This window comes from Sparus aurata, chromosome 7 (genome assembly GCF_900880675.1).
Source record: "Sparus aurata chromosome 7, fSpaAur1.1, whole genome shotgun sequence".
In the NCBI taxonomy this organism is placed as follows: Eukaryota; Metazoa; Chordata; class Actinopteri; order Spariformes; family Sparidae; genus Sparus; species Sparus aurata.
The window spans coordinates 20,618,565-20,644,522 of record NC_044193.1 but is presented as its reverse complement, the minus strand read 5'-3'; the positions used below and the strand labels follow the sequence as shown (position 1 = coordinate 20,644,522).

General features: G+C 40.4%; 1 protein-coding gene across 3 annotated transcripts in view; it reads right to left on the bottom strand.

The window, feature by feature from the left end:
- The window catches only part of cntn3a.1 (contactin 3a, tandem duplicate 1), an 87,829-nt gene that overhangs the window by 17,672 nt on the left and 44,199 nt on the right, over positions 1-25,958 (bottom strand). For 2 of the 3 annotated variants that reach the window (XM_030421928.1, XM_030421926.1), the window contains exons 7-13: positions 19,878-20,081; positions 19,033-19,135; positions 18,513-18,697; positions 15,731-15,870; positions 10,481-10,613; positions 7,322-7,472; positions 703-830 (exon numbers count right to left, since the gene is read on the bottom strand). In XM_030421928.1, the coding sequence (XP_030277788.1) occupies positions 703-830; positions 7,322-7,472; positions 10,481-10,613; positions 15,731-15,870; positions 18,513-18,697; positions 19,033-19,135; positions 19,878-20,081 (1,044 nt within the window). The remainder of the gene's footprint in view (positions 1-702; positions 831-7,321; positions 7,473-10,480; positions 10,614-15,730; positions 15,871-18,512; positions 18,698-19,032; positions 19,136-19,877; positions 20,082-25,958) is intronic. The other variant, XM_030421927.1, reaches the window with a different exon arrangement.

Sequence of the window (25,958 nt, the reverse complement as noted above, 5' to 3'; positions counted from 1 at the left end):
ATTGGATGGTGTTTCCATCAGGTGAGCAGAGGGGAGTCTTTACAGCAACTCTGCTCCACTGTTTGTTCATCTGCAGTGTTTCGAGGGTCAGTGGAGCTTCCTTTTAGATGCAGCACTGGTAGGTTGTGTCTCACAGCCAGATCATTTGTTTTATGTTCCACCAATATATGGAAAACTATAAATGATGTGTTTATTACTGGTTAACAAATCCAACAAGAGGCCAGCTGTTCAAACGGATTATATATATAATGTTTTAACAAATGTAATAATAACAACAATGAATAAAAATACATTACTGAAAATTGAATGTAGGTGCTGATGTCATTACACTGTTTACTGTGACTGTGGTATTTTCTCTATTTGTAGTAGGGCTGTACCAAATTGTTCAAAAGTCCTATTTAGATGTAATTTTATATATCAACATTCGAATGCTATGCAGTTGTTTTTCATTTGTATGGTTTTGTTTTTTTCTGCATGACAGTTGATTTATGGGCAGACCAAAGAGTTGAACTGAACTGAACGAGACTCAACAATAAACTACCCCTCAACAAACAACAACAAGTAGTATAGTGGCAGTATTTGCCGCACAAAACAACTATCGGGATAAAAAAAATAAAGAAGAAGTGATGTCCAGCTGCCATTGCTGACAACCAGCCAGCCAGTCAGCCGGGGCTGAAGCTGAGTGAAAAAATAATCTCTTACCTTTAACCAAAAGGCTGCCAGCACTACTCGCAACTCCAAACTGGTTTCTGGCTACACACGTGTACAGTCCAGCGTCCATTTTGGTGACATTGGAAATCCGGAGGCTACCATTATCCAACACTGTGACTCTGTGGGTAAAAGAGCATACATATATATTTAGGCTGCCTGACAATCCTCGGTGCTGAGTTAATAAAAGCCCTATTTGCACATGACTTGTAGTACCAGGGGACCTGTAATCACTGAGGAGGTCACCGGCGAGCTTAATCCTGTGCGCGTCTGCCATGTCCCTAATTTTTAAAGATTCCTACTATATATTTCCTTCACAGAGACAATATTAGTCGCTTGTAAATCGGCAGCTCTGCGCTTTGGGATGGTACTTTATCTAACATCTGTTTTCTGTTGTCAGAAACTGAACAATTATGAAATTTGATAGCAGTTCATAAAATGAGAAGCAGTCAACAGCTGTGCTCCAAGATCATCTGTATTAATGTTTATTAAACGTGAGGACAAAGAAGGTGAGAAGGTACAAAAGGTCGTCATACTCAAGTACAGACACTAAGTAGTTGATCTTAAATGGAAATCAGCTGCAAAAGTTTATACTTGTAACAAATGCTGAAAGTAGGAAAAACAACTGTTGGTTAATTAAAGTACAACACAACTGCTTGTTCCGCGCCAATGTGCCACACAAAACACCGATGTAGGGGGTCATTTCTAAATCACATGAGGTTGCTGGTAACACTAGTCGATGCAAACAGAACTGAAGTTAAAATGAAACACAGCTCTACTTGTGAAAGCTTGCCTTGCTGTCATTTGACATACACATTCAAAATGCATGAAAATCTCTTCTAAATGAGCAAGTCCTGTGTCCTAAAGCATTTCAACTTTAGCCTGAAATCTATCTCACTGAGTTTTAATTGGCTCCCTGTGCTGACATAGCGTGACATAAGGACAGCTCTCAGTGTGAAGAATTACAGTTTGACTTCTCAGCACTGAGTTGATAAGAACAGTGAAAGATCACTTCACGGGAGCAGAGTCTCATTTTGAGTTCAGGGTGATATCAAGGGGGATTCTACATAACTGAATGTTAACGACCTACTCAGACTTTATGAGTGTATCATATTTCTAAGTGTTATGTTAGAAATATTGCTCCAGCGGGCATAAACAAGCAAATGGAACATTATTTCCCATGTTACTGGTACTCATTTCAATACAGTAAATCTGTACAGTGCTACATGATGGTTAAGAAACATCACCCAAAATGCTAAATCAAGCAGGGAGGTAAAAGCAGCATAATGTCAGAAACCTGTAGCCCAAACAACTTTTAACAGAGCTACTGCTCAAAATAAGTTGATTAAATCCAGATTTTTAAAGCTGCAATATTATGATTTAGTTCTCTGAAAAAACTAAAATAATTTAGGTCCAAACCAACCTGTTCTTGGATTCAATACAATGGAGTCACGCATGTATCATATTTCTATATATCCTGTCTGGTTGTGTGGTTATAAAAAAAAATTGTGACCTCAATGACAGATTGCACCAGCAATAAAAAAATATTCTCATTTCATCTGCTGGCGTCATCAGTCAAACCCGACAGATTTCCTCTGACAGAGAGAGTGCACTGCTGCTACTTTACCAGTCAACAAGGTGATTTAGTGATGTAAAGCTAAATATAAAAGATGTATAAGTCGGCCCCAACATCGCTCAGATGGAGCGCATGTGCTTCCAGTTTATCCATTCATGTTTCATCTCACAGCAAATATTAAACTTATCTATAGGTTTAGTTTCTCTCATTTCACACACTATGCTTACACTAAACTCAAACTATTATTATCATTTGTGCTTTTAACTATAAACCAGGTCTAAAAACCTGCTTTTTTTTGGTATTTTAAGTGCTGGCAGGGTTACATGAGAGAACACATTTCTAAGAAGTAAAAATAAACTTTAGAAATGCTGGTGCCCCCTCCAAAGGCACTGAAAAGATTGGTCATGGGGTTAAGTCTTTAAAAGCCTGTCAGTGTCAACAAGGCCTTGAAAACAGTGTGTTCAGAAAACATGCGCACACAGGTCTTGCATAATGGAACGCAATATTTTTATATTATTCTGCACATTTTGAGCAGAGTCAAGGATAGAGGATAAAACATGAGAAACATTAAAGTGGAAAACTTGTTTGGTGAACTCCCCACATGCCCGGCATAAACAAACACTTCATAGAAGTTAAATGAATGATTGGGCCACAGGTGATGCAATAAAAACATAAATGGTTTGTTTATTTTTATTTATCTATGATGTCAAAAGAGCATTTCCTCTCTTTGGTGAGAAACGCTCAGAGTGCAAATCAGACAAATTAGGTACACCCTCCCATCTAAAGTCATCCTTTGGATGTGGATTTGACCTCTTCTAAAGTGTCAAAATTTATTATATCTTACAAATATATACATCAGAAAATTGGTAAAAATGAGTTGGAAAATATCAGCATATTAGAAGTACACCATGGACATGTACTGACAGAGGTGACAACACATTGCAGGAAACAAAAAAGTCAATAAATAAACCCCTCGTGATCATCACCAAATACCTGTTGTAGATCTCTTGAGGATAAAATAATTATAGACATAGGCCAGGAGCCCATCCTTCACTCAAGACGCTGTCTCGCTGGGATGCCCTGAAGCAACACTGAGTCTACCGGCTACGGTCTCCCCATAGGGGGGCAGGCATGATGAAAAAAATTCCCCACAGGGATCAATAAAATATCACACTGTTGGAAATGAATTCCCTCCAGCGAACAAGACAGCCACTGCTTGTTGAACAATTAATTAATATGGCCTGGTGTTATCTAAGTTATTGGAAACAAGCAATAACCATTAAGCCTCATGTGCGCTGATAAATGATTTAATGGTGTGAAACTAAGGGTGCCACAATCAGGATTTTTGGGGCCAGTCACTGATCAACAGGATTTTTCTTTACTTCTTATCTTTAGTTTTTTAATTATAAGTGGTATAGTTAATACCATTAAAGTGTTAAGTAAACAACAGCATAAGATGATGCACTCAGTTGCAGTCAGCCTAGTCAGCAGTAGTTGATTCAGTTTGTTATTTGTTGATAGTCTGTTTGTCCCAAATATATCAATTTCTTTCCCTGACTTGGGAATGGCGGGACGCCAATTGTTTTGAGACCTTAAGTACGATGGCACGTTAAGATCACATAAAAAAACTGCCTTGCACGTTAATCTGTTCAGACTTTCTGATCAGCCTTTACAGAGACAACCAAGCAAACTATTTAGAGCAAATATGAGCTGATTACAGAAGCCAATCAATCGGAGAACCCTTATGTCAGAGAGTTGGTATGCATTGGTGCCACAGCGAAGCTAATAAAAGGAGGATGTTTATGATCAATGTCATGTGTTTGGATTTCTGTCTTGCAGAGTCATTTGTCAAAGACAGAAAACTACAAACATTCAATGCTTGTGGGAAAAACGTCTTATCGACTTTTTTGATGGATTCAAAGCCCAAAATGCCTCAGCTTCACCTCTTTTATATGGTCGAGTAGAAAATCTATCCATAGTAAATCTCCTCAGTGAGAAAAGTCATCCCAATTTTGTCGAATTACAGAATATTCAGATGATCTTTGATACTGGCCTTTCAATCTTCAAGTTTTAGAACAATTTCTTGACCACGATTGAACCCTTCGAAATTAATTACCGCATTGAAACATGGCTCGCCCGCAAATCCTCTCCAGAAACTCTCATCTTATCATCTGAAAGGCACAACAGTGTAATGGGGTTTCAAACGGAACTGGTTTGAAAGACGGATTTGAACACTCCTTTCTAAAAAGATCCCTTGAAGGCAGCCTGGACCTCCCAAAACGATCAGAAATGACCTGCACCGCCTCAAAGGCTGGAAGAATTAAAATACATTAGCCTCTTCTGCAGTGCCTATTCCCTGCGGAGCCAGGGGTATATTCTCCTAACTGAACTGAAGGCTTCCGTTGTAATGGACTATAACAAAGAGTTATGGATATGAGATGTCGCAGGGATAAGACTTGCCATTAAACTGTGTAGCGCTCTATGTTGGGTTTCCTCCTCACCATAGCTACAAAGGGACAGTGGCAAGCTAAAGGCATAAGGAGCAGTGTCTGTGTGAAAAGCTTTCACTTTGTTCCCTCGTCTCTCAAAGGTTGTCCTGGAGCAATTAAGGTATTGGGGAAATTTGTGGGGCATATAAAACTCGAGCAGTGTGATATAGTAAACAGGCACTTTACCTCAACCTTATTGGCCGGTGTTAAAGTGAGCTACTGTCTGTAATCTAAAAGCCTTCTGCACATCTCTGGGGTGTAAGAAAAAAACTAAGAGGCTGTAAATGAAAAACATTATTTTAACCACTAAAGAAGGATTGCATAATTAACTCAGTATATTACCGAGAACTTGCAGTTATTCTCAAGTACTTCTTATTTCATTCAACAGCGATGCAGTCTGTATTGGCAACGTATCCAGAAAGCTCTTGCTCTTCTAGTAGCAGGATTATAAATTGATTCACATTAGATGACCAGGCATCATATATATCGTTTAGCGTAACAATCTTAAACACAGTGGTTCAATCTAAAGGTAATATTCCTGAGAGCCATTTCCTATATTCGTTTTACAGTTGCTGGCAGTGGTCACGGTGAAATTAAATTAGGGTAAGCACTTTATCGTTAACCTCATGGCTCCCTGCGTAAGTGCACAGCAACCCTGTTATAAGGCTATCTCGTTATACGTGCCCGGGATATGAGCTGATATAGGTGCATGATTTCATTAACTAATCAGATCCCGCCTTGTTCTTAGTTGATTTGTTCTCCCCTGCTCCAGATCCTTGAAAACATTATCCCTGGAAGATTAGAAGGAATTATGGGTATTTTAGTTGAGCCAGTGGGATGGATTAGTGTTGTGCCACCGTTGTAATAGCATTGGTAGCAGCCTCATTTCGATGGAGAGGAAACTAAATGCTAACGAGCCTGGGAACAGGGGAATAGATTTGCGAGAAAGGCTGCAATAATGTCAAAGCCGAAACATCATTGTATGCAGCTCACCTACTTCAGGGCTAGGCAGTAACGTTAAATCTCAAATGGGGAATCTTGCCTTTATGGGCGCGATTGATATTGCACATTGCCGTATGGATGCATTTTCCTTTCAATACTTAAGAGGATGATAAATCTGCAAGCTGGGTGCCACATTTAGCAAGAGTCTGCGACACATAATCTCGCTGCTGATTCCGCTACTCGCCCTCAAATAAAAACATCCCTCTCCTGTAACCAAGATGTCTCAGCCTGGCATCAGCACTAATGATCAGATCGCACCCAACATACTGTCTGACAGGTGGATGTCTGACACGACTAAACCTGGCGCATTCCCACTGTGGTCAGAATGGTTATCCCAGAGTTTCGGGTGCAGAAAAGCTGCTGAGCCAGTTGAACAATTAATCCCCTATCAAATGAGAAATCTGGACCCCTGCTACATCGCCGCATGTGCCGGCAGGTGTGCTTTCCCTCCTGCTGGTGCATTTCAGCACAAAATGAAGATGTTATCAAACAGAGAGTGGAAACGCATCATTGAGTGATTTGAGAACGTGCTGAGTTTTTTTATAATGAGAGATTCTGAAAAGCACACATGAAAATTTCCAAAGGAAAACAAATCGCACTTTGTTTTGTAACAGCAATTAAAAGTGTAAAAGCACATCAGGATGTTTTTGTTTCTCCCAATTTACTCTTTTTGAATGTTTCAAGCTTGTTAGAACTACAAAATTTCATAATCACCTTGTGACATTTTCAGAGGATGAAGACATCCCTTTGATTCGTGAATACATTTGAAACACAGAAAACATAATGTGCGCTTGCCTATAACGTGACTGTCATATTGTTTTCACCATATCTGCATATTTCCCTCACTGCTACCATGTGAGAAGAAACAGCCTGAATCCTGATCAATTACTGACTCCAGGGAGAGAATGTGTTTCTCTTGTCTGATTAACATTTGTTTTTCCTTTTTACTTCTCCTCCCCAGCACACAGAGGTATTGCATTGATCTGCACTTAACCCTACTTCTAATAAAACAAGGTGTCCAGCTCGTTCCCTTGGTGTCACCGCTGCTATCACACAAGAACGTGAGTGGTTCAGTGGCCAGTCATTGATCAGTCCTTAAGGGGATTTCACCTGCTTCTTCCATGTCTCAATGGCAGCCTGGATCATCGTCTGCCTTGTGCTCTAATGACCCTCCAGGCTGTACGTGCCGTTAATGAGCTGATGGATCAGTACATCGATCCAAGTGCCGCAGTCCACGAACGGCCAATTACCTCAAGTAAACAGTGCAGAAACCAGCCCTGAGCACAGCCAGGAGAGCAAAGTACAATAGAGTTCCGGGAAGAAATGTAGATAACAGGGGGAAAGCGGTGGAGTGCAGAACATGTTACGCAATTCAAATTGTATTGTGTTACACTGTGGCTCTGTTCTTTGCAGTTTGTCACCATGAATATCAAGTGGGAAAAATAAAATAAGTCGGCGAAAATACTATTCTGCAAGTAAAGCAGACAAGCTAAACAACAGTCCCAGACATACTGCACTTACTGCTCTACACAAAGACACCACGTACCTGTGGCTCTCTCTCAAGGCTTCCTTCCCCTTCCTCCAAGAAATCATACCCCGAGGAGACATCCGGGGCTTGCATTCGATCAGGACATCACCACCTTGCCGGGCCAGTGTCTGGGCCTTCAGTAAGTTCTGGGAGAAGTCAGGAGCGATAGCTGATGAGAGGAAAGAGAGGGACGGAAGTATTTTAAGAGAGGGAGAGGAAGAGGAAAAAACGGAGATGAGGTGTAATTAACTGTCGGAGGAAAGAGAGGAGAGCAAGTCAGGAAATAAGAGCGGAGGAGCATCCTAAAAACACACAGGTAGCTCCATCTATTAGGTAGGTCAGCATTCACATCATTTTTCTTTCTACTCATTGTTAGAGATAGAGCTGACACGGTGCCCCATTTTTAAGAAGACATTTTATTTGAACGAAGGTGGGTTTTCCAATTTCATGAATTTTCCTTAGGAGGACATTATGCATTAAGAATGAAGCCATCGGGCTCTGAAGCAAAAATGAGAGAATGTAAAATGAGAGGGAGGCTTTGTTGCTGCTCCTTTAGGCCTTAATTACTAAGGCGCCGTCGTCTGGAGCTGTTTTGTATGCGCACCGACTCAGCAGAAAGCTCTTCAAAGTGAACACACAGCCTGGCGCCAGTGACATGGCTGAGCAAACGCATGCTGGTGCACGTGCATACACAACAACACACACAGTGAGACATATGTATTCATGCACACTTCGCAGATAGCAATTATTTCTTGACACTCATTGTGAGGTGCCAACATTGCCTCAGTCAACACAACAGATATTTGTCAGACTTGTCCTCTCAGAACACTTGGATTAATATGAGCTTGTGTCTTGAAGGAGTTATAGTTTCAATAAAATCCATTTATCCTCACGTGTATTAAAAGGGGGAAGCACCACATAATCTTTCAAACGGATCCTTTAGTCTGATATGGGACCACAAAAATTAAGTAGGAAACTCTGGAGTAATTTGTTTCTGTGCTGTATGATATCACAAATCAACTGTGAAATATTACAATGGTGCCTTGAAAAAGGATGTTTAGCACATGGAGTAATCAATAATTTGATTGTATGACCATTAAAAAAAATGTACTAAAATGTATTAATTATTATGTATTATAATCAATTCATAGGAAAGACCAGACATGTGCTGGTTTGGGCCTGTTAAATAACAGGTACTGCTACATTTATTTGTTTTGAAAATGTTATATCTTTGATTTTGGATTTTGGACATCTGCTCAAGATGTCTCCCTGCGCTCATGATAGGCAATTTCCAGTTTTCTAAAAGACGAAATCACTGATCATTAACTGCAGCACTAACTGTAGCTTCCATAGATATATTAGACTAAACATGTGCTGTTATAACGACATATGTTATATGTCTGCTTTCTTTGCAGTAACTGTTCCCTTAAAAATGGAATACTGTTCAAAGATTATGCTTTAACATAGCCATGCAGAATGCAAAGTGCAGATGTTTCGGTCTTAATCAACGGCAGGCATATATTAGTAGTATGACTTCTATTACTGTGGTGTGGTGTGAAGTTGGTTGTGGTGTCAAGGCTTTTTCGCTACCAAACTTACTGACCTGTTTCAGACACTAAAACCTGCTCAGAGGCTCAGCAGCTCCAAAACACCCTGTGTAGATTGCGTCAAGCTGCCAATCAGAGTTATGTGTGTTTCTAAACACAAGCCCCTCAAAGTGCCGCGTCAGGATGTGGATGTGGAGGCGCTTCGACAGACTCCTAATACTTTATGTTACTGATGTCATTGTGTCAAACTGCCACAGCAAAGTGCTGTGAGCACTTTTAAAGGGATATAAAACAAAGGTTTTTTTTCTGCTTATATCAAATACCTGAAATACAGTTTACAAAGAAACCTAATTGTCGCTTTATTTCTAAAATAGTAAGCTACATAGTATTTGAAGAAGCTACAATGACCAGATGTATTGAGGCACATATAGACTACATTCACATGTCCTCTTGCTGAGATACTTGCAGCCTTTTAGCCATTCGTGTTTCCTGTCTGTCTGACAGCCCTTTCTTGTAACTCTGCAGTCTGTGTGTCAGTGATTGCTTTGGAGCCCAACTTCCTGTGCCAGTTATATAAACTGTGCATTACATCGCCTTACATAATTGTATTGCCCTTTACAAGGAGTAATTACTTTCTGACGCTTGAGATATAAAAACTTTTCTGGTGACAGTAAACTATAACAACAATGAGGGCGTAAATCAAAACAATCAAAGTGACTAAAAAACTCTAGGTTTTGATAGTCACGTCAATAGACAGGTGAAATCTAGTTATCATTGCAAGAAAGAATGAGTTAATTTTTTCATAGCCAATATGGCCAGCTGGTGTTAAACCACGTCTCCAGTCAAGATTATCCAATCTACAACGGTAATGTCTTTAAAATTAGAAAAGAAAATGTAAGATTAAATGTCATCATATTAAAACACAGCAGTGCTGCGGGAAAGATAATCAGCATCAGACTGTTTACTTACTTAAATAATATTATACATAACCGACAAAGTAAACTGCTATACTCAGTGCGCACTGTTCTCTCAGCAAAGCACTCAACTGAGGGCTGACCATCATCCAATGTGGTCACTTCATTATGGGAGCAGAACTATGGTGCATTTCGGGGCAAATTACTCATGAAAGAACTGTAGACAAGAATGTTTTTTTCCTCCGTTTGTTCAAGAACATAAACAACTGCAGTTTTTTATGTTCTAAATTTTAACAGAAGGAGGAGGTCGAATTAATTGTTCAGATGTGCTGTACAGACTTCTTCTTGCTAAGTTTTGTTCATACAAAGAAAACAGGAAAAAAGAGCAATGATAACAAATGAGCATTAGGGGAAAAATGTTTCTGTGAAATTATTTTGGTGATCCATCTGGCAAAACTGAAGACATGTGTGGCAAATGTTCTGCCAATGTGACAGTGTGTGTAGGAGATACGGCCTTGAATTTGGACCTTTAATCAAAGCGCCTCCACCAGGCTGACTGGTATCGTATTTGTTTTGGCAGCTTTTGCACATTAATTATCTTGCCAAATTTAAGTGTCTATCACGTCCAATCTAGCAGTGATTAAAGAGCTGGCATGAGAACAACTCCACTGAATACATTAAGTGAAAGCTAACAAATCTTGTGTGTTTGAACTTACCTATGACTCGGAGCTCGGCGTTGGTGAAGATGCGGCCATGCTTGTTCTCTGCCACGCACTGGTACATGCCGATGTCGGCCAGATTCAAGCTGCTGATTGTCAACACTCCATTGTTCGCCTGAACCCTGTCCTGCTGAGGACACACACATGCAGATGGAATCAAACTGGAATCTGCTGTATTAACCTGACAACAAACACCAAACAGGTCTAGACAAGGTGAACATTCATTGGGAGGCTTCAGGGGACGCAGAATATATGTCCGAGCAGACACGAGGGTTACATCCAATCAGGACCTTACAGGTGATGGGCCTATTGTACACTCCTGAAATTACTTTGCCCCTCGTTAACTAGTTAAAAAATATGTAATGGAAGTACTGTTATGAACATCACATTTTGTCTCTTTTTCATCCCATGTCCATGTCTCAAGGTCATTACAGTACATTAAGGTATACTATGCAGCAATTTAACAAAAAGAATGTATAGCAATATATACAGAAGGGAGCCGAGCCTGCACAACCAGGTTTTTACAATAGCAGATAACAGGTAAACCAAACACTGGCTCTGGAGAGGGACTTTTCAGTTGGTTGCAACCTGCTACCTCACCACTAGATCCCATTACATCCTACAAACTGGACAATTAATTGATTTTTTTTTCAACACTTTGGAGAAGAAAGAATAAAATCACACATTCTATATATCATGACACATTATTTCCCTATAAACCTGTCATATACATGCGCCAGCCATGAAGCGACATTAGCATTCACTCTGACTCGTGTTTCAGGTGACTTCCTCCTGGGTAAGATATCTGTGTCTCCAGCTAGTCATTAACTGTGTCTGTCTGCTGCTGCTGAGGACTGTGGGGGTATACAGTGGGTAATAATGTAATGATTCCCCCCTGGCTTTGTCACCACAGTAACCCCTTTCACATTATATGTAATAGCTTGATCCATTGTAAATACAAAAAGTATTGATTAGTGCAGTTAAGATCCAAGCTCAATCAAGCTCTCTCTGATAAATTCCTCCGATTCCCCATCCAAAGCACATAAAAACAGGGAACAGTAAAGGTCCTCAGATTCACAGCCCCAGTTCCGTGGATGATAGAAAATCTGACATTAATCCCTAAAAGTGCAAACACCTGTTTACATAACAATACCATTATATAACCATACTAGATACAAGGATTTCTGACATACATGAGCATTTCAATTCCACAAGCCCGATATATATATATATATACAGTATAATTCCCTCAAATCTTATGTCTACAGTTCAACTTGACGTACAGGTTAACTCTTTTGATGCTGGTCCTTTGCAAAAAAGTACTCAGCGAAGCAGCAAAAATTCTACCACTACTTTTGTTTATTTTAGGACATTTTGTTTCTTTACTATTCATACTGTTTGTGTATGACTTAATAGACATTTTATTTTTGTAGTTTCTAGTATTATTCCTTCTGTTGTTTTCTACTGATCAACAAAATGGGTTAGATAAAGTAATAAAAGTTCAATGTAAATTCTCCTAATGGTGCTTTTTATATAAGTCTTGTTTGGTGCAGCATCTGGAGCATTCGTCTTAATTCATGGTAATTATAGTTATATTAGCTTAACTATTACACAGAGGAAATCCACTTTTTTTTTTGACCACAAACTTTGTGGATGATATGTTGTGTTTTCTGTTTCAGGACTCCCTTTATGTAGGAGATGTGTATCATATTTTCAAGGAAACCTTATAAGCAGTCCAATTAGTGCCACAACTGTATCACACACTAGGTGTTAATGCAAGACTGCCGGACTAAAACCGCTTCGAGGTGGGTAATTAGAGGCTATATTTGGATGTTTTAAGTACCACGACGCATACTGTGTTCATTCTGATGAATGGCCTGATCCAATTCAAGCTTTAGCCACACTTTTTCTCTCCTTAGGGGGGATGATAATTGAAACACTGATAATTTTCTGTGGTCTTAATAGGACAGCAGTGACTAGATGTGTCCCCCCTCTGCTTAACATAGCACCGAGACATTATCAAGTGGTGGTTGAAATCAAACCCCTGAGGGATTAGTTAGGAATAAGCTGCAGCATGTTGGCTGTTTAGCAATCCTGCAAGTATCATGGAGTTTTAGGCAGCAGGAAAAGAATACAGTTTTAAAGTAAATACTTGCGCTATTGAAAAACGCCTACACAGAGAGATAGTAATAACAACACCTGAACAGAGTTCTCCTCTTCCCTCTGCTCCTTTCGACCTTTTCAAGGTTCAGCACTTCTTTCAGCTCCCTTTTTATAGTTGTGTCAATTTAAGTGTGGCGGCACTCATTGTTCTTGTCCTTGATCTTTCCCATTGAGTGTAGCTGGACCTTTTAATGTCACTGACAAAGTAGTCTAGAGGGTCCTGCCGCCAGTCTGTCTGTCGTCTGGAATCATTACAGCACTGCCACTTGAAAAGACAAGGACTGTCCCTTAACATCAGTCAGCGACACTGCTGAGGATCTTCAGAGGGAGCACTTTCTGAGGTCCTAGTCACACGATGGACACACGGCTGACCTGGCGCGAAAGCCACCGCCAGAGGGGGTCCTGGGTGAGGAGGGACGCAGCAGTTTCAAAGTGGCACACAAAAAAGTCCCATGGTTTTTGGCCATGACTGGTTGCTTATATGTGTGTTCAAGGGGAAAGGGATGAGAGAGAGAGGGAGACAGACAGAGAGAGGGAGAGAGAGAGAGTGACAGAAAGAAAGAGGGAGAGAAAGAAAGAGAGAGAGAGATGGAGAGAGGGAGAAAGAGAGCGAGGGAGAGAGCTATAGTGACTTTGAATAGATGATAGATGGGCCTTTTTGGGTTACACAGTGCAAGGTCCCGAGGGGATGAAAGAGATGAAAGAGATCTGTGTAAGTGCATGGGTCGGTGCCACACGATGCGAGTCTGTGCCCACTGCCCTGTCAGAAGACCCTCAGAGACTCAGTGGCGGCTCCATCGCAATCTCTTTAACATTGCAGACAAATAGTGGCATTCGTCTAATTCATGACTGTCATTAATTATGTTTGACTCTTACTGATACCAGCACTGTTTCATATTGAGCTGTAAAAAGGAAAATCATCGATGCTCTGCTGTCTGCCAGTGTTGTAATGATCTTTTTCATGACTGCGCTGAATGTTTTTGCGACCACAATATTAAACTCTTAAGAGGGCAGGTCCCTGATCTTGGAAGTCAAAAGGGAGGGAATGTCTCAAGAACACAAATTCATGTATGTTAGTAAAAGTTGAGCTGGTGGTGGAGTGGAAAAATACAACCGTGAATGGGTCCCTTGTTTCAATGGGGTGACATTTGAAGTGACAGCCCTCCTCTGCGCCATTTAAATCCCTTGGAGTGGGACCCAAAATGAGGTGGAGAGAGCAAAAGACAGGGGAAAGTGGGAGGATAAAAAGGTTTGAAAACAAGTGTAAGAAAGAGAGAGAGAGCACCAGAGATGCTGAGATTGAGTGAAAGGGAGAGAGCGGAATAGGGAGAGGAGGAATGATCCATTCTAATGAGGAATAACAAATGGCCCCCTTGGCCTTCCTCTCCTTCCTTCCCTCTCTCTACATCGCTGACCTTTGGGTTTGGAAATTGATTTACTGTTGCCGCTGTTGACGGTGGCATTTTGAAAATGGTAACACCCCACCTCATTAATATAGCCACATGTACAGAGAATATGTTACCTTGGCCACCCACCCAAGGAATTTTTACAATGTTATTTACAAATCAATACTGGAGATGCGCAGGTGGAATGATCAGGGCCTCCTGTGGTTAAGGATGGGATGCAAATGGAGGAAGTGACCTTTGAATTAACAAATAACAAAGAGAGGAAATGTTCATGACAATAATGCCTACTTATATGGATTAAAGTTGGAGTTGCTGCACATACAGGATTTATAGATAACTACTTCTGTGTCATAATGGCAAACTATTAAGAGTGCAGTACTCTGTAATCTTCTTCTCCACAAGTCCATTGTGATTCAGCTCCCCAAATAAAATGTGCCAGATTTCAGATACTATCTCTGCTCTTAATCCAAGTTACAGGAAAACTAAAAACTCACCTGCCCCTATTTAAAGACATGTCCAGCAAACAGCAGCAGTCCAGTGTGGAGCTCATTACCCAATCCAAACACCATCAGTGAGTGTGATTCACTCAAGCACTTCTTTTTAGGCAGAAGGCGCACTCACTCCAACAGCACAATAACAAAAAACTCGGCAAACTGCCTAAATGTGAAATGTATTTTGGATGATGAGGCATTTTTCACCCTCCCAAGAGAGACGAGACTTAATGATAAAATTGAGAGTAGCAGATAGGAGGGATTTAGCGCTAAACTGTCGGCAGAGTCTCTTGTTGATGACAGGCAGAAAATGGCATCACTTTGGCTTTTTTTGCAAAACACATACAAACACCCTCCTCCAACACACACACACAGACGCATACACGCAGACAAACACACAAATATAGAAAACACACACACAGAGTTTTGATGCCAAAATTAGTCCCAGGCAAATGCAGCCATTTCAAAGTGACATGTTCTTGCCAAGTACAAGCCTGTGAGATGGAACTATCATTTGCCTCTGAGCAAAATGAAACCAAAAAAACAGCGCATCCTTTAACTAAAATTGTTGTGTAATTTTATCGTCTTTTATCTTACACATTAAATTACGTTTATCTCCACCACCTCAACTGCCTGGGGGCTCTTATAATGAAAAAAATATCGACTCTCTGCTAACAATAACAAAACCATTTCAATACAAGCCTGTTAGAGTGAGCCGTGTGGCTTCCAGCAGTCCTAATGTGTTTGTTGTCAGGAAAGTGTCGTGCACATTCATAAGACTAGGTGTTGATTAAAGTTGAAAAATCACAAATTAATGTTTTTTTTTAATCTTCTTTCTCGAGAGAAGTACATGTAACATTCACGGTGGTGTACAATATGCAATAGGTTTATTTGCCTTGGTGACTAACATGTCTTTTGAGGTTATATGTGGATGAAGAATCCAAAGAAGAGCCGGCAAATAAAATATTGCACTGACGTTGGAATGAAAGCCAGGCAGAAGCTTAGCAAGCAGGTGATTTGCACAACCATAATTTTAATTTAATCATCTGGTTTGGAAATACAGTAAATATTTGTGTTTTGGCACAGTGATATTAAAGGGTTGGTGGACGTGCTTGCCTTTTATCTTGTTTTCATTATTACAAGGTAAAAAAAGAAAACAATCTGGTATTAATAAAAAAATCTGTTACCTCCATGTGGTCCAGAGGCTCTCCGTTCTTCAGCCAGCGGTATGAGGGCTTGGGCTTGGCGCTGGCTTTGCATTCCCACACCAGAGTGTCGTCAATGCGCTTCTGAACATCCTGAGGCTTCTCAGTCAAGTGAGGTGCAGCTGCAAGGTCACATAGCATGTAGTAAATGAACACTTTAACACCACAGAAACACTGGAGCATTATCGGACGCAGCACTTTTAGAAAATAAAAAAATCAATGAACCAACCAAGCGTCAATTAGTTCATTATGGAGACATCCAAGGGCACAAATCATAAATCCACTTCCAATTAACCAAAAGCTAACCTCTACTTGAAAAAATATATAAATAAAAACAACTGTATGAGCCTAACCTGAGGATAGATCTATAATTAGCAGCTGACACCATTCACTATGGGATTGAAGGTGACAAGTTAAACTACTGACCAGCTTGAATCAGCTCCTCTGATGCAGAATCAGGTTTACTGGCCATATAATATTTCTTGCGAAGCTAAAGTGAAAGGGTTGTCCATCTTTTTTAGTATTGCACCTTATAACACAGGTTATATTCCTTTTTTGTATTTCGGAACATCTGAAAAACATAGTGAAAATGCTCCTATATTTATGATGGTGGTCCTGGTGTCACATAAATGACTAGCACCTTATATATAGTGACAGTGTAAAAAGATTAATGGCCGTGGTGAATCACCCACATAAATACAGGAAACCCTGCCAGGGTCAAGGGGAATGAGGCAGTTGAGGCTGTCTGCCTGCTTTCCTTGCCACATTACTTTGATAATTTAATAATAATAATAATAATAATAATAATAACAATGCAATTAAATGTTCTAAATTGAAATGTTTTTTTATTCCATCTCTCTCCAGGGATATGGGAGTACAGCTGATACAGTATGTGCAGTACATTCAGGGGTCAAGGACTTTTTATGCCGAGCAAGTACTCCCCCTCACACGGGAACTTTCATCTGCATTTTCAATACAAAATACTGACTCTCCTATCACTGGGCCATAAAGTTGCTATAAGCGTTACGTGTAAATGTATTGACTCGCCACAATTGTTTAGAAACTGTGGTCCTGTCGAGTTAGTCGGCAAAAAACTAAATACATTAAATGACAGAAACCATGTCTGGAAGTGTAAAGACAACAACGGTGTGTGTCAAACCAAATGAAAGCATTTCATGCTGATTAATTATTTTCTCTTTGTGTTCCCTATCTTCGGTAGCAGTGCTGCATGCATTGACTGAAGTGCATTCTACTTGGTATGAGGACTCATTCAAGTAATTTTTTAAAAAGCTTACAAAGCGGCATTTGGCAGACCCATATGAGAACTGAGATAATATGTTGTTATCAAAAAACAAGTTGTCTTGAGCACTTTCAATGAGAAGAAATGGCTTAATAAATGTATTTGGGGAAAAAAGCGAGCAAACTGAATTGTAAAAACATCACTTCACAGAAACAAAAACTACATAACACCCTGTTTACAATAATACAATATAGACCATCAGAGATAAGACATGATGCAAGAGGCTTCTTTACAAAGCAAATCTGATCTCCCATTCATATGCAGTCAACTGCTATAACGTGATCTAATTTCATAAATTCACTGGAACTACACAACGACAATTGGGAAATGGAAAGAGAAGCCAGCCCTTATTGTTGCTGTGCTCGCATTTGCTGGGTGTCACAAACACCACATCCCCCTATTGATTCTCCTATTCTTCTATAGAGGTGATGGATGTCCCACAAGCTCCTGTCTATGCCAGTTTAAAATGAGATTACAGATTTTTATCACCTGGCGGCCGGCCAGTCTGCGAGGCTTTGAGATGAGACAGGGCTTAAATCTTAAGGAGAAACACTACTTCCGCACAACTACGGCAGAGAAAAATGTGCACAGGCCATGCAACATTGTACAGAGGCAGTGACGGCTACAAGTTGTTGTACAGTGATGACCTTTCTTACACAATGAACCTAACATGATGAGACCATTTTATATCTTTTTAAGACCTGTGAGTCCTTATGCTATACTACTCTAAGAACAGGCACCACTCTTAAAAGTAAAAGATAATCCTTAGCCTACCTACAGGTACTGTGAGCATTTCATTTTACTCACAGGTGCCATGAAAAAAAACTGTATTATCATATCAAAGGCATCCTCCTTCACAGGAAAAAAAAATCTGGATTTGATGATTTCAGTCAAGCACATCCCCACAGGGCCTTATGGGCAGACATCATCGATGCAAAAACTGCAAAATAATGGAGAGAGAAAACATAAAAATCCTTCATCAAGGGCCATTAAAAGCTTTCTCAGAATATGGGCCATAAGTCCAGTGTTGGTGAGGGAAAAATCACCTCTCCCTGAGAGGTGGTATAAATCTGTGCGCTGCAACCCTGTGTTAGCCGCTGGCACAATAAAGAGCTTGTCAGAAATGAACTACTCGTAATAGGTTAATTTATTACCACGTTTCACTGTATGATGCTGTTATATATGGGCTCTAATAAAAGCTACGGATTGCAGGACAACAAATTAAACTTTTTGCTAGACTCATAACAAAGCTGCACTTTTATTCTGCAAGAGTTTAAATCAGGCTCAGCAGTGGCAGTGAACCTTTAAGGTCATGAATCAATGTGTAGTTTTGGTAAAAAGACTATAAATGGATGATGATGACTGACGGGTTGAAGGCATAAGATATGTTTTGCTCCCAAGACAAGAGGTGTGAAGTAAGGCACATTTTAGATCAAAGTCAGTGAATACCATCCTCCTACTCACCATAGAAAGACAGCTTTCCTTTCACCGAGTTTCTTCCTCTACTGTTTTCAGCCACACATTCATATATCCCCGCATCCTCCTGCTGGAAGTAAGGGATCTCCAAAACTCCGCTGGCTTTATTTATGTCCACCTTTCTGCCAAAAGCGGCTCCATCCACTCTTCTCCAGCTGATAGTTGGCACGGGGCTAAAGGCGTGAAAATATAACACACAGCAAGGCCACGAAATGAAAAATGCTCCTGTAGATACATGGATTTAGCCCAGTCATGGACACATATATGATACCACTGCATCCTGCAAACACTGATAAAGCATGCCAATGTTTAATTAATCTGAAATTTAACTGGTGAGTCTTTCCTCTCTGTGTATTCTGGGTGTTCAACACAAGAAGGAGTCATTAAAATGTGAAATGTTCTGCTCTCAAGATCACTGCACAGGGTCTCCACACATCGGCATGCAGCTTTAATTGGTACACATAATAGTGGTGGTTACGACTGTGGTATAATACACGGTGGTACGTACTTTCCAAGCGCAAAACATTCCAGTTTAACAGTTGAGCTCTTAGCAACAGGGACGACTTCAGGGAACTGCACTTCGATCTTTGGCTCGTATTCGCCCATCACACCTGGAGTTACAAAGAGAGATACAGAGATGATGCCACGCAAGTCCAAAGGGAATTCTTTCAGCTCACGACTTGAAAAGGTCACAAAGAAACAAAAATCAAAACTAAGTTTAGGTCATGACTGTGTTAGATAAAAGAAAATATAGCTTGTCTTCTCTTCTTCTTTGAAAACTATATTGCATCCAAAGGCTATTTCCTATACGATGCACTCCAGGCCTGTATTGGCGCTTTACATATCCACAAACATCTGCTAATCATGTTGATTGCGTCAACATGAAAAGAATCAACATGATTAGATGCAGCTGCTTGTTGCTTCATGAAGCCGACACCTGTCCCCCATGGCTCTCTTTTCCAAACCAGTCAGCCAGATAAAAGTAAACTTCAAAGAAAACGTTGATAATGTAATCGCCTACATTGGTTAACCAAAGACGTATTGAGCAGCAGATCCAGTCACTCTATTTTCTATTCATTCAAGTCTCATACAACACACAGTACTGAAACTTACCAGCAAAAAGTTCTCATTATGTAAGCCAAATTCAAGATATAAATGAGCTCCAGATGACGTAATTTGCTGGCACAAGTTAGCCGGCACCTCTGAAACATCTGAAAAACTTGTTAACTTGCCAGTCTACATCTAATTGAAGTCACTGCACCTGCAATTTAAAAGTTGCACTGCCTCAAATTTAGCTTTCTAAATCACTCTGCCTCCACTACTGTATAGTACTTGGTGTAAAAACTCTCATACCATCAACCCGCAGCACTAGAGGAGTCGGTGGTCCTTGAACGCTGCTTTTGGTGACCGTACTTTTAACAACACAGGTGTAGTTGCCCACATCGGAAGGTTCTACTTTGGCGATGTACAGGTTGCCCGTCTTCTGGGAAACAAATCGCCGTGTGTCCTGGATGACGAACGATGGGTACTCGTTGAAGATCCATGTGAAAGTAAGCTCTGCAGACAGAGTCAGATGCACAAAGGGCACAAGTCAAAACACATTTCGTATTTATAAATCATCTATAACCATGTACAGATAATGTGTGCTCATCAGCAGGCTCATCACTTCAGTGTGAGTGGATGCCTTCAGGGATAAAGCAATTAGTGGATTGGACTGAGTGCCAGTCTTCCATGATTAAAAACACAATTTATAATTGAGCAGCAATTACTCTTATTCACTGTTGGATAAATGCCCTTAATATGGACAAGTTTCAAGGTTCACAGTGTTGGAGTGATGATGCTGGGAGTATGAATGATCAGCTTCACACCCGGCATTAATGTTTAAATATTGCTTCTCGTGGTATACATACTTCACTTCTAGGTGGGTTGTAAAAGTGAGGAGTGGGATTGTTATTGATGGTAATGACTAACGGTGGTTCTTTTATTAACCCAATAATGCACCCTTAAGCAAGGCATTTAATCACAGAATATGTTATTCTGCTGCTGAGGCTCTGTCTTTCAAAACGAAATAAAGAGTAAGCCAAGTTAGAGCCAGACATTTTGGAGGAATGAACACGTCGTCACATCAGATTCTCATTTGATTCAGAACGGTTAACCAATAACATGAGAGTTGAGAGATTCATTTTTAACTTCTGGGATTTAAAAAAATTAACATATTTTCACTCCCGTTTATCTACCTGACTGCGGCAGCAATCCGTGGAAATTACCTCCAGTATCAAGTGTTTATGTACTGTAACGTTTTCTTCCGACTGGAGCAGAGGGGAAATGCACTTCAGTTCATGAACTTAATGTTACAGAGACAAGAAGGGAAAGAAGAGAAGGAACTGGGGTCTTTGGTGAGTGCTGAATTTAAATATGCAGATGCCACGCCAGTTGCAGGTCATGTTTTAGTTTTACTCATGTAAAGATTAGTCTCACTAGCAGACTTCCTCCCTCTCTCTCAGATTCTCTCCCTGAAGTTACAGCGACATGAAACATACCATTACCTTGAGTAAACTTGTTGATTTCTCTGGGTTAAAACATTTTGGATAATAGACATACACAGCTCAACAAAATAAACATCATAGGTCTAGTCGTTTTTAGAGATTATATAAAGATTATACAGCAAATTCACTGTGTTGGCCGGTATTGAACATGATTCCATGAACGATGATTGCAGGGTAAGGAAAATAAGGTGGTGTAGTGATACATTCCAGAGTTGTAAAAGCCTAACCACTTCTGGTGTCTTGGCATCTGGTACAACCACACAAATGTATCATTCAAACCAGCCTTCTTGGATCACATTATATGTTTTTTTCTCTAGTACCTCCAGCATTACGCCCGCACCAAGGCAGTATTTGGTCTGTGACAGCCAAGGGCTGTATTTTTGCTGGCAGAAATTTCATGTAAATATGAGGAGAGCATTACACTTCCACTATGAATACTCACCGAGTGTAAATTAAGCTTAAAATAACATGTCTGTAATTGTATTGCATTATGCCCAGTTCTTTTACATTTCACATCTTTTTATTTCATGTACCCTCTTTTTTCATAGATCTCCTTGAGATGTATTGCTTAATAAGAATGTATTTAAAAACACAGAGACTGAGCATTTCCCTTAGTGGCTGTCATGTAGCTGCAGAGGACCTTAAATCAAGCTTAAAGCTGCAGATCCAGCATAAAGAAACTGCATAATGCCCAATAAAACCATTGTATTACTGCTCATGTTATTCAGTATGGTACTACCTAGTCTGCTATTCATCATCTATGATAACAAGCTTCTGGGAGAGACTCCCAGTACTATCAACCAAATAGAGTGCAGTCAGAGGGGGTATGCACTAACAATCAGCAGCATTATAAAAAAGGAATGATGGTGTTTTGACATATTGACATAAGGATAGATTGCTCTGGACCATATTGCATCCCTGTCCCAAAAGCAATCTTGGCCGTTGGTAAAAACTTGTCTAAGCGATGACTCGGCACTACAGTATGGGGAATAATTGAGACGTCAGTTGGACACTCATCTACTGACTCAGTATTCTTCACTTCTTCTCTTTAGGGGGCATGAGGATGTGTGGGCTTTGACATATTACTGCAAACCTTGCAAATCACAACGTGACATATAATCGCAAGAACTTGTGAGGTGCATGTGAGGATGCTTGCTTTTATCAAGTACAGACTGGAGTGGGAGTTCTAATTATGTGGGTTGGACCGGCAGAGGACAACCTGACCTTGTGATCATCCCAAGAACACAACATGAGCTGGAAACTTGGCCCACATAGTGTAATCACACCTGTCTCTGCTTTGTGCCAATGACGTTTGTTTCCTGCTTTTTCAACATGCCACATTGTAGTTATAATCATTTTGGCTGTAAAACAATATGTCTGTATGTCTGTATGTATATAAAATTCAATCATTAGCATACAAAGTTTAACCTTGCTGTAAGATTTATACATTTGATAACGACCTGTAGTTTTTAGTGTGCTTTGGTAAATATATGAGATTTTGAACAATAATTTGGTTCAAATGTTTGTGAGTGTGTGTGTGCGCATGTTGGGGCGTGTGAGTCCTCCCTACATCCATTTTCAACATAGTGGCCAGGTAAGAAACGTTCTTATTTTACAGCTAAACACTACACTGATATATGTTCCTGAAAACATTCGAGGCATGAAATAGGCTGAATATTGCAGCACAATATTGATTCACATATGAGCTGTGGCATTGCCTAATTTTACACTTCAATTTGAGTTTTCTTACAAAAAGTAGTGACGTCTTGACATTATGACATAACAGTGAGGTTTCTGTTTGAATCACTTTGTGTGTGAGTAAGTGCAAAGGTTGTATTTCTCTGTGTATCCATTGTCAATGTAAGTCTGTATGTATATTTCTGTCTTTCAGTCACTTGAGCCGATACAGTCTATTGCTGCCTTTTACGGCCAAAACATGCCAACTGCAATACAGAACCCTGTGCGGGTCCCTCCCTCAGCTGTGCAGGGACTTAGAGACACTCTGTACACCACGATCAATGAGATAAACTCTCTCAAAGATGAAAAGGGGTTGGCTAGCTGAAAAACAGCCAGGTGAAGGTGAGCCAGCTCCAGGAGGCACTGACAGAAAGAGAGGAAGTTCTCCAAAGGGCCGGAAAGACTGCCCATGTGGAGACGATGGACATGCTGGCTCGGACATCAGAGAGGTGGAGTAGGTGAGGCGATGCTCTCGAGGAGAGCCTCATCTCCAACGCCAAGCAGCTGCAGATATGCTGCCTCAGATTATCACTTTACCTCACAATAATGACCTGTTGGATTCTATCAGCTTGTGCTGAACTGCCCTTGTACCAGGAACTGAACTCCATCCTGCTCACACTGACTTGTGTCAACCATAACTTCTTGGCTTGAACCATCGGCCCCACAGAGAGTACAGCTGTAATATCCTCTCTCCTCTAAATAATACATTCCAGCTCTCATCCTGATGACTTCATGTATATTTAATGTCTGTTTTTGAAACAATAACTTCCAACAGTGCAGGCAACAAGCTGGAACAGCAGCAAATAAGAGGTTACTAATTGGTTAGTTAAAGATTCATGGTGAGAAACAGGAAGCAGGAAATAGGAAGTGGAAAGCGCCAATGGTTGTCTTCGATGATTTGACTTGAGAGCCCTGTGCGGATGGGCGGTAATGGAATAATGCAATCATGACTGACAGTGAGTGGCAGATTTTCATTGTGGTTCCATTTAGCCCTTGTATAATGAACAGGCAGCATCAATTCCCCCTTAATGATCTGAGAGCAGGGCAGAGAAATGGAACATGACAGGCCAAGGACATACTGAATCCAGAGTGGGTTCTTGCAAAAGTGTGTTGTATCAAAGTAGAGTGTATGCACAACTTGTGTCAAAGTTTGTACTCGCGAGTCTCTTCCCTAGACAGTAACAGCCATTAACCAGGGCTACCTATCTGTATTCATAACAAACAACAAGTTCACTCTATGAAATGGCTTAGGTCACGCACATGGGAAAAAATCCCTGCGAGCTATGTGTGGTGTCACTGGCCAGTAAGCAGCCTCTGTTTTGAGGTAGATGCACTGCATAGACAGAACAAGTGATTTCAGCCTTGAGTAAATCTAAAAGGGCCGGTTTCCATTAGTGAAAGGAGGTCAGATGCATTAGGTCCTGGATTCACTGCAGCCATTCAGACTCTCTCAAAGCAAAAAGGAGGCACAGACCGTCATCTAATGCAAATACAGTACAGCGTGGTGGAACAACACCACTGCAGCTCCTCTCAGATGTATGACAATATTTTGGTCAGCACAACTTTAAACCGCCCTTACAGTTTTAGGACATCCTGGCTGCACCCAACAGATTCCTGCTGCTGTCTTGAGGGTTTTGACGCATCGTTAAGATGAAATAATGGCTTCCTGAATCATGCATGGAATATTGAAATCCTTTAAAAGGGGAGATGAGGCAGATCCTTGTCTAAGGCTGTATTGTGCTGATCATGAATTATGTCCTGTCACCCTTTATGAGAGCGAGTTTCTCACTTTTCAGACACTGTGAGAGTCTATTTAAACACCAGTCTGGTGTTTCAGATGTGCAACAATACAGCTATAGTGCTGTAAATTTGTCAGAGAATATTCATGTATTTCTCACACATTATTTAATGTAGCCATGTCACTTGAAGTAATATATATTGCAGTTGCTAGGATCTTTTCGGGCGGCTGTAGCTCAGTGGGTAGAGCTGAGGACTAGTGACCGGAAGGTTGCTGATTCGAATCCCTGGCTCCCCAGGGCGGGACTGAGTTACAAGCCGAAGCATCCTTGAGCAAGATGCTGAACCCCAACCCCAACACTGCTCCTGATGTGCAGCTGGCACCTTCGTGGCAGCCACTGCCATCAGTAAGGGCCCTGCGATGAGCTGGCGACTCATCCAGGGAGTACCCTGGCCTTCGCCTATAGAGTCACTGGATTTGGCCCCAGTACCCCCGCTCCACCTTGAAAAAGGTGGTATAAAAGCGGTAACATCACCCGCGACCCGCATGGATAAAGCGGAAGAAAACGAAACGAAAAGGATCTTTTCAATCTTTCAATTCTTATATGAGTTTAAATGGTCTCTTTGTGACAATATTCAGTAGAATTTCTCTTTTGAACCTCGTCCATCTCTTCCCGTATTGAGGATGTGTTTGACCATATGATCCCCAAGATGGGATGTGCACTCAATGTTTAGTCTTGTTTTGCTCAGTAAATTAATTCTGTTGTTATGGTGGACTTTGTCTAATTGATTGTGATTGTTGTCTTGTTGATGTTGTTCCATTATTTGTGGGTTATACGCAGTTCTTTTGTCTTGAAAAAGCAAAATAGAATATTTTAAAGTTGAGCTTAAAAATAAAACTGCATTTATCAAAATACATATATGGCTGAATATCAAAACAGTTTCTTCTAAATTAAGTAAAATGTGATTGTTATACTGATTCTGAAGATAAATTCAGCTGTCTATTGATACTTGGATCAGGAAATTATACTCTTTAAAAATTAAAAAAACAAACCTTTCCTGCAATTCATACCTGCATTGATGTTGCATTATTTACTTTTCTTCACACATTTCTCTTTCGGGCCTCAACTATTAATCATTCATTCATTCATTAAAAAACTTTTAATTTAAAAAAATGGCTTTGGTTTCTTTGGTTTCTGTTATTCTTATTCTGCTGTGACAAAATCATATCTTTGGTTTTTGGACTTTCGCTTGCACAAAACAATGTTTCAAAATGTCATCATTGGGTCCAGCGGCTTGTGAGGTATATACTGTCACAATCTGCCTACAGACCATAATCATAATAATTTTCCGTCAAAATAATTGTGAGCTAAACGATCTTTTTCTTAAAAAGAAATGATTGGATGAAATTGCT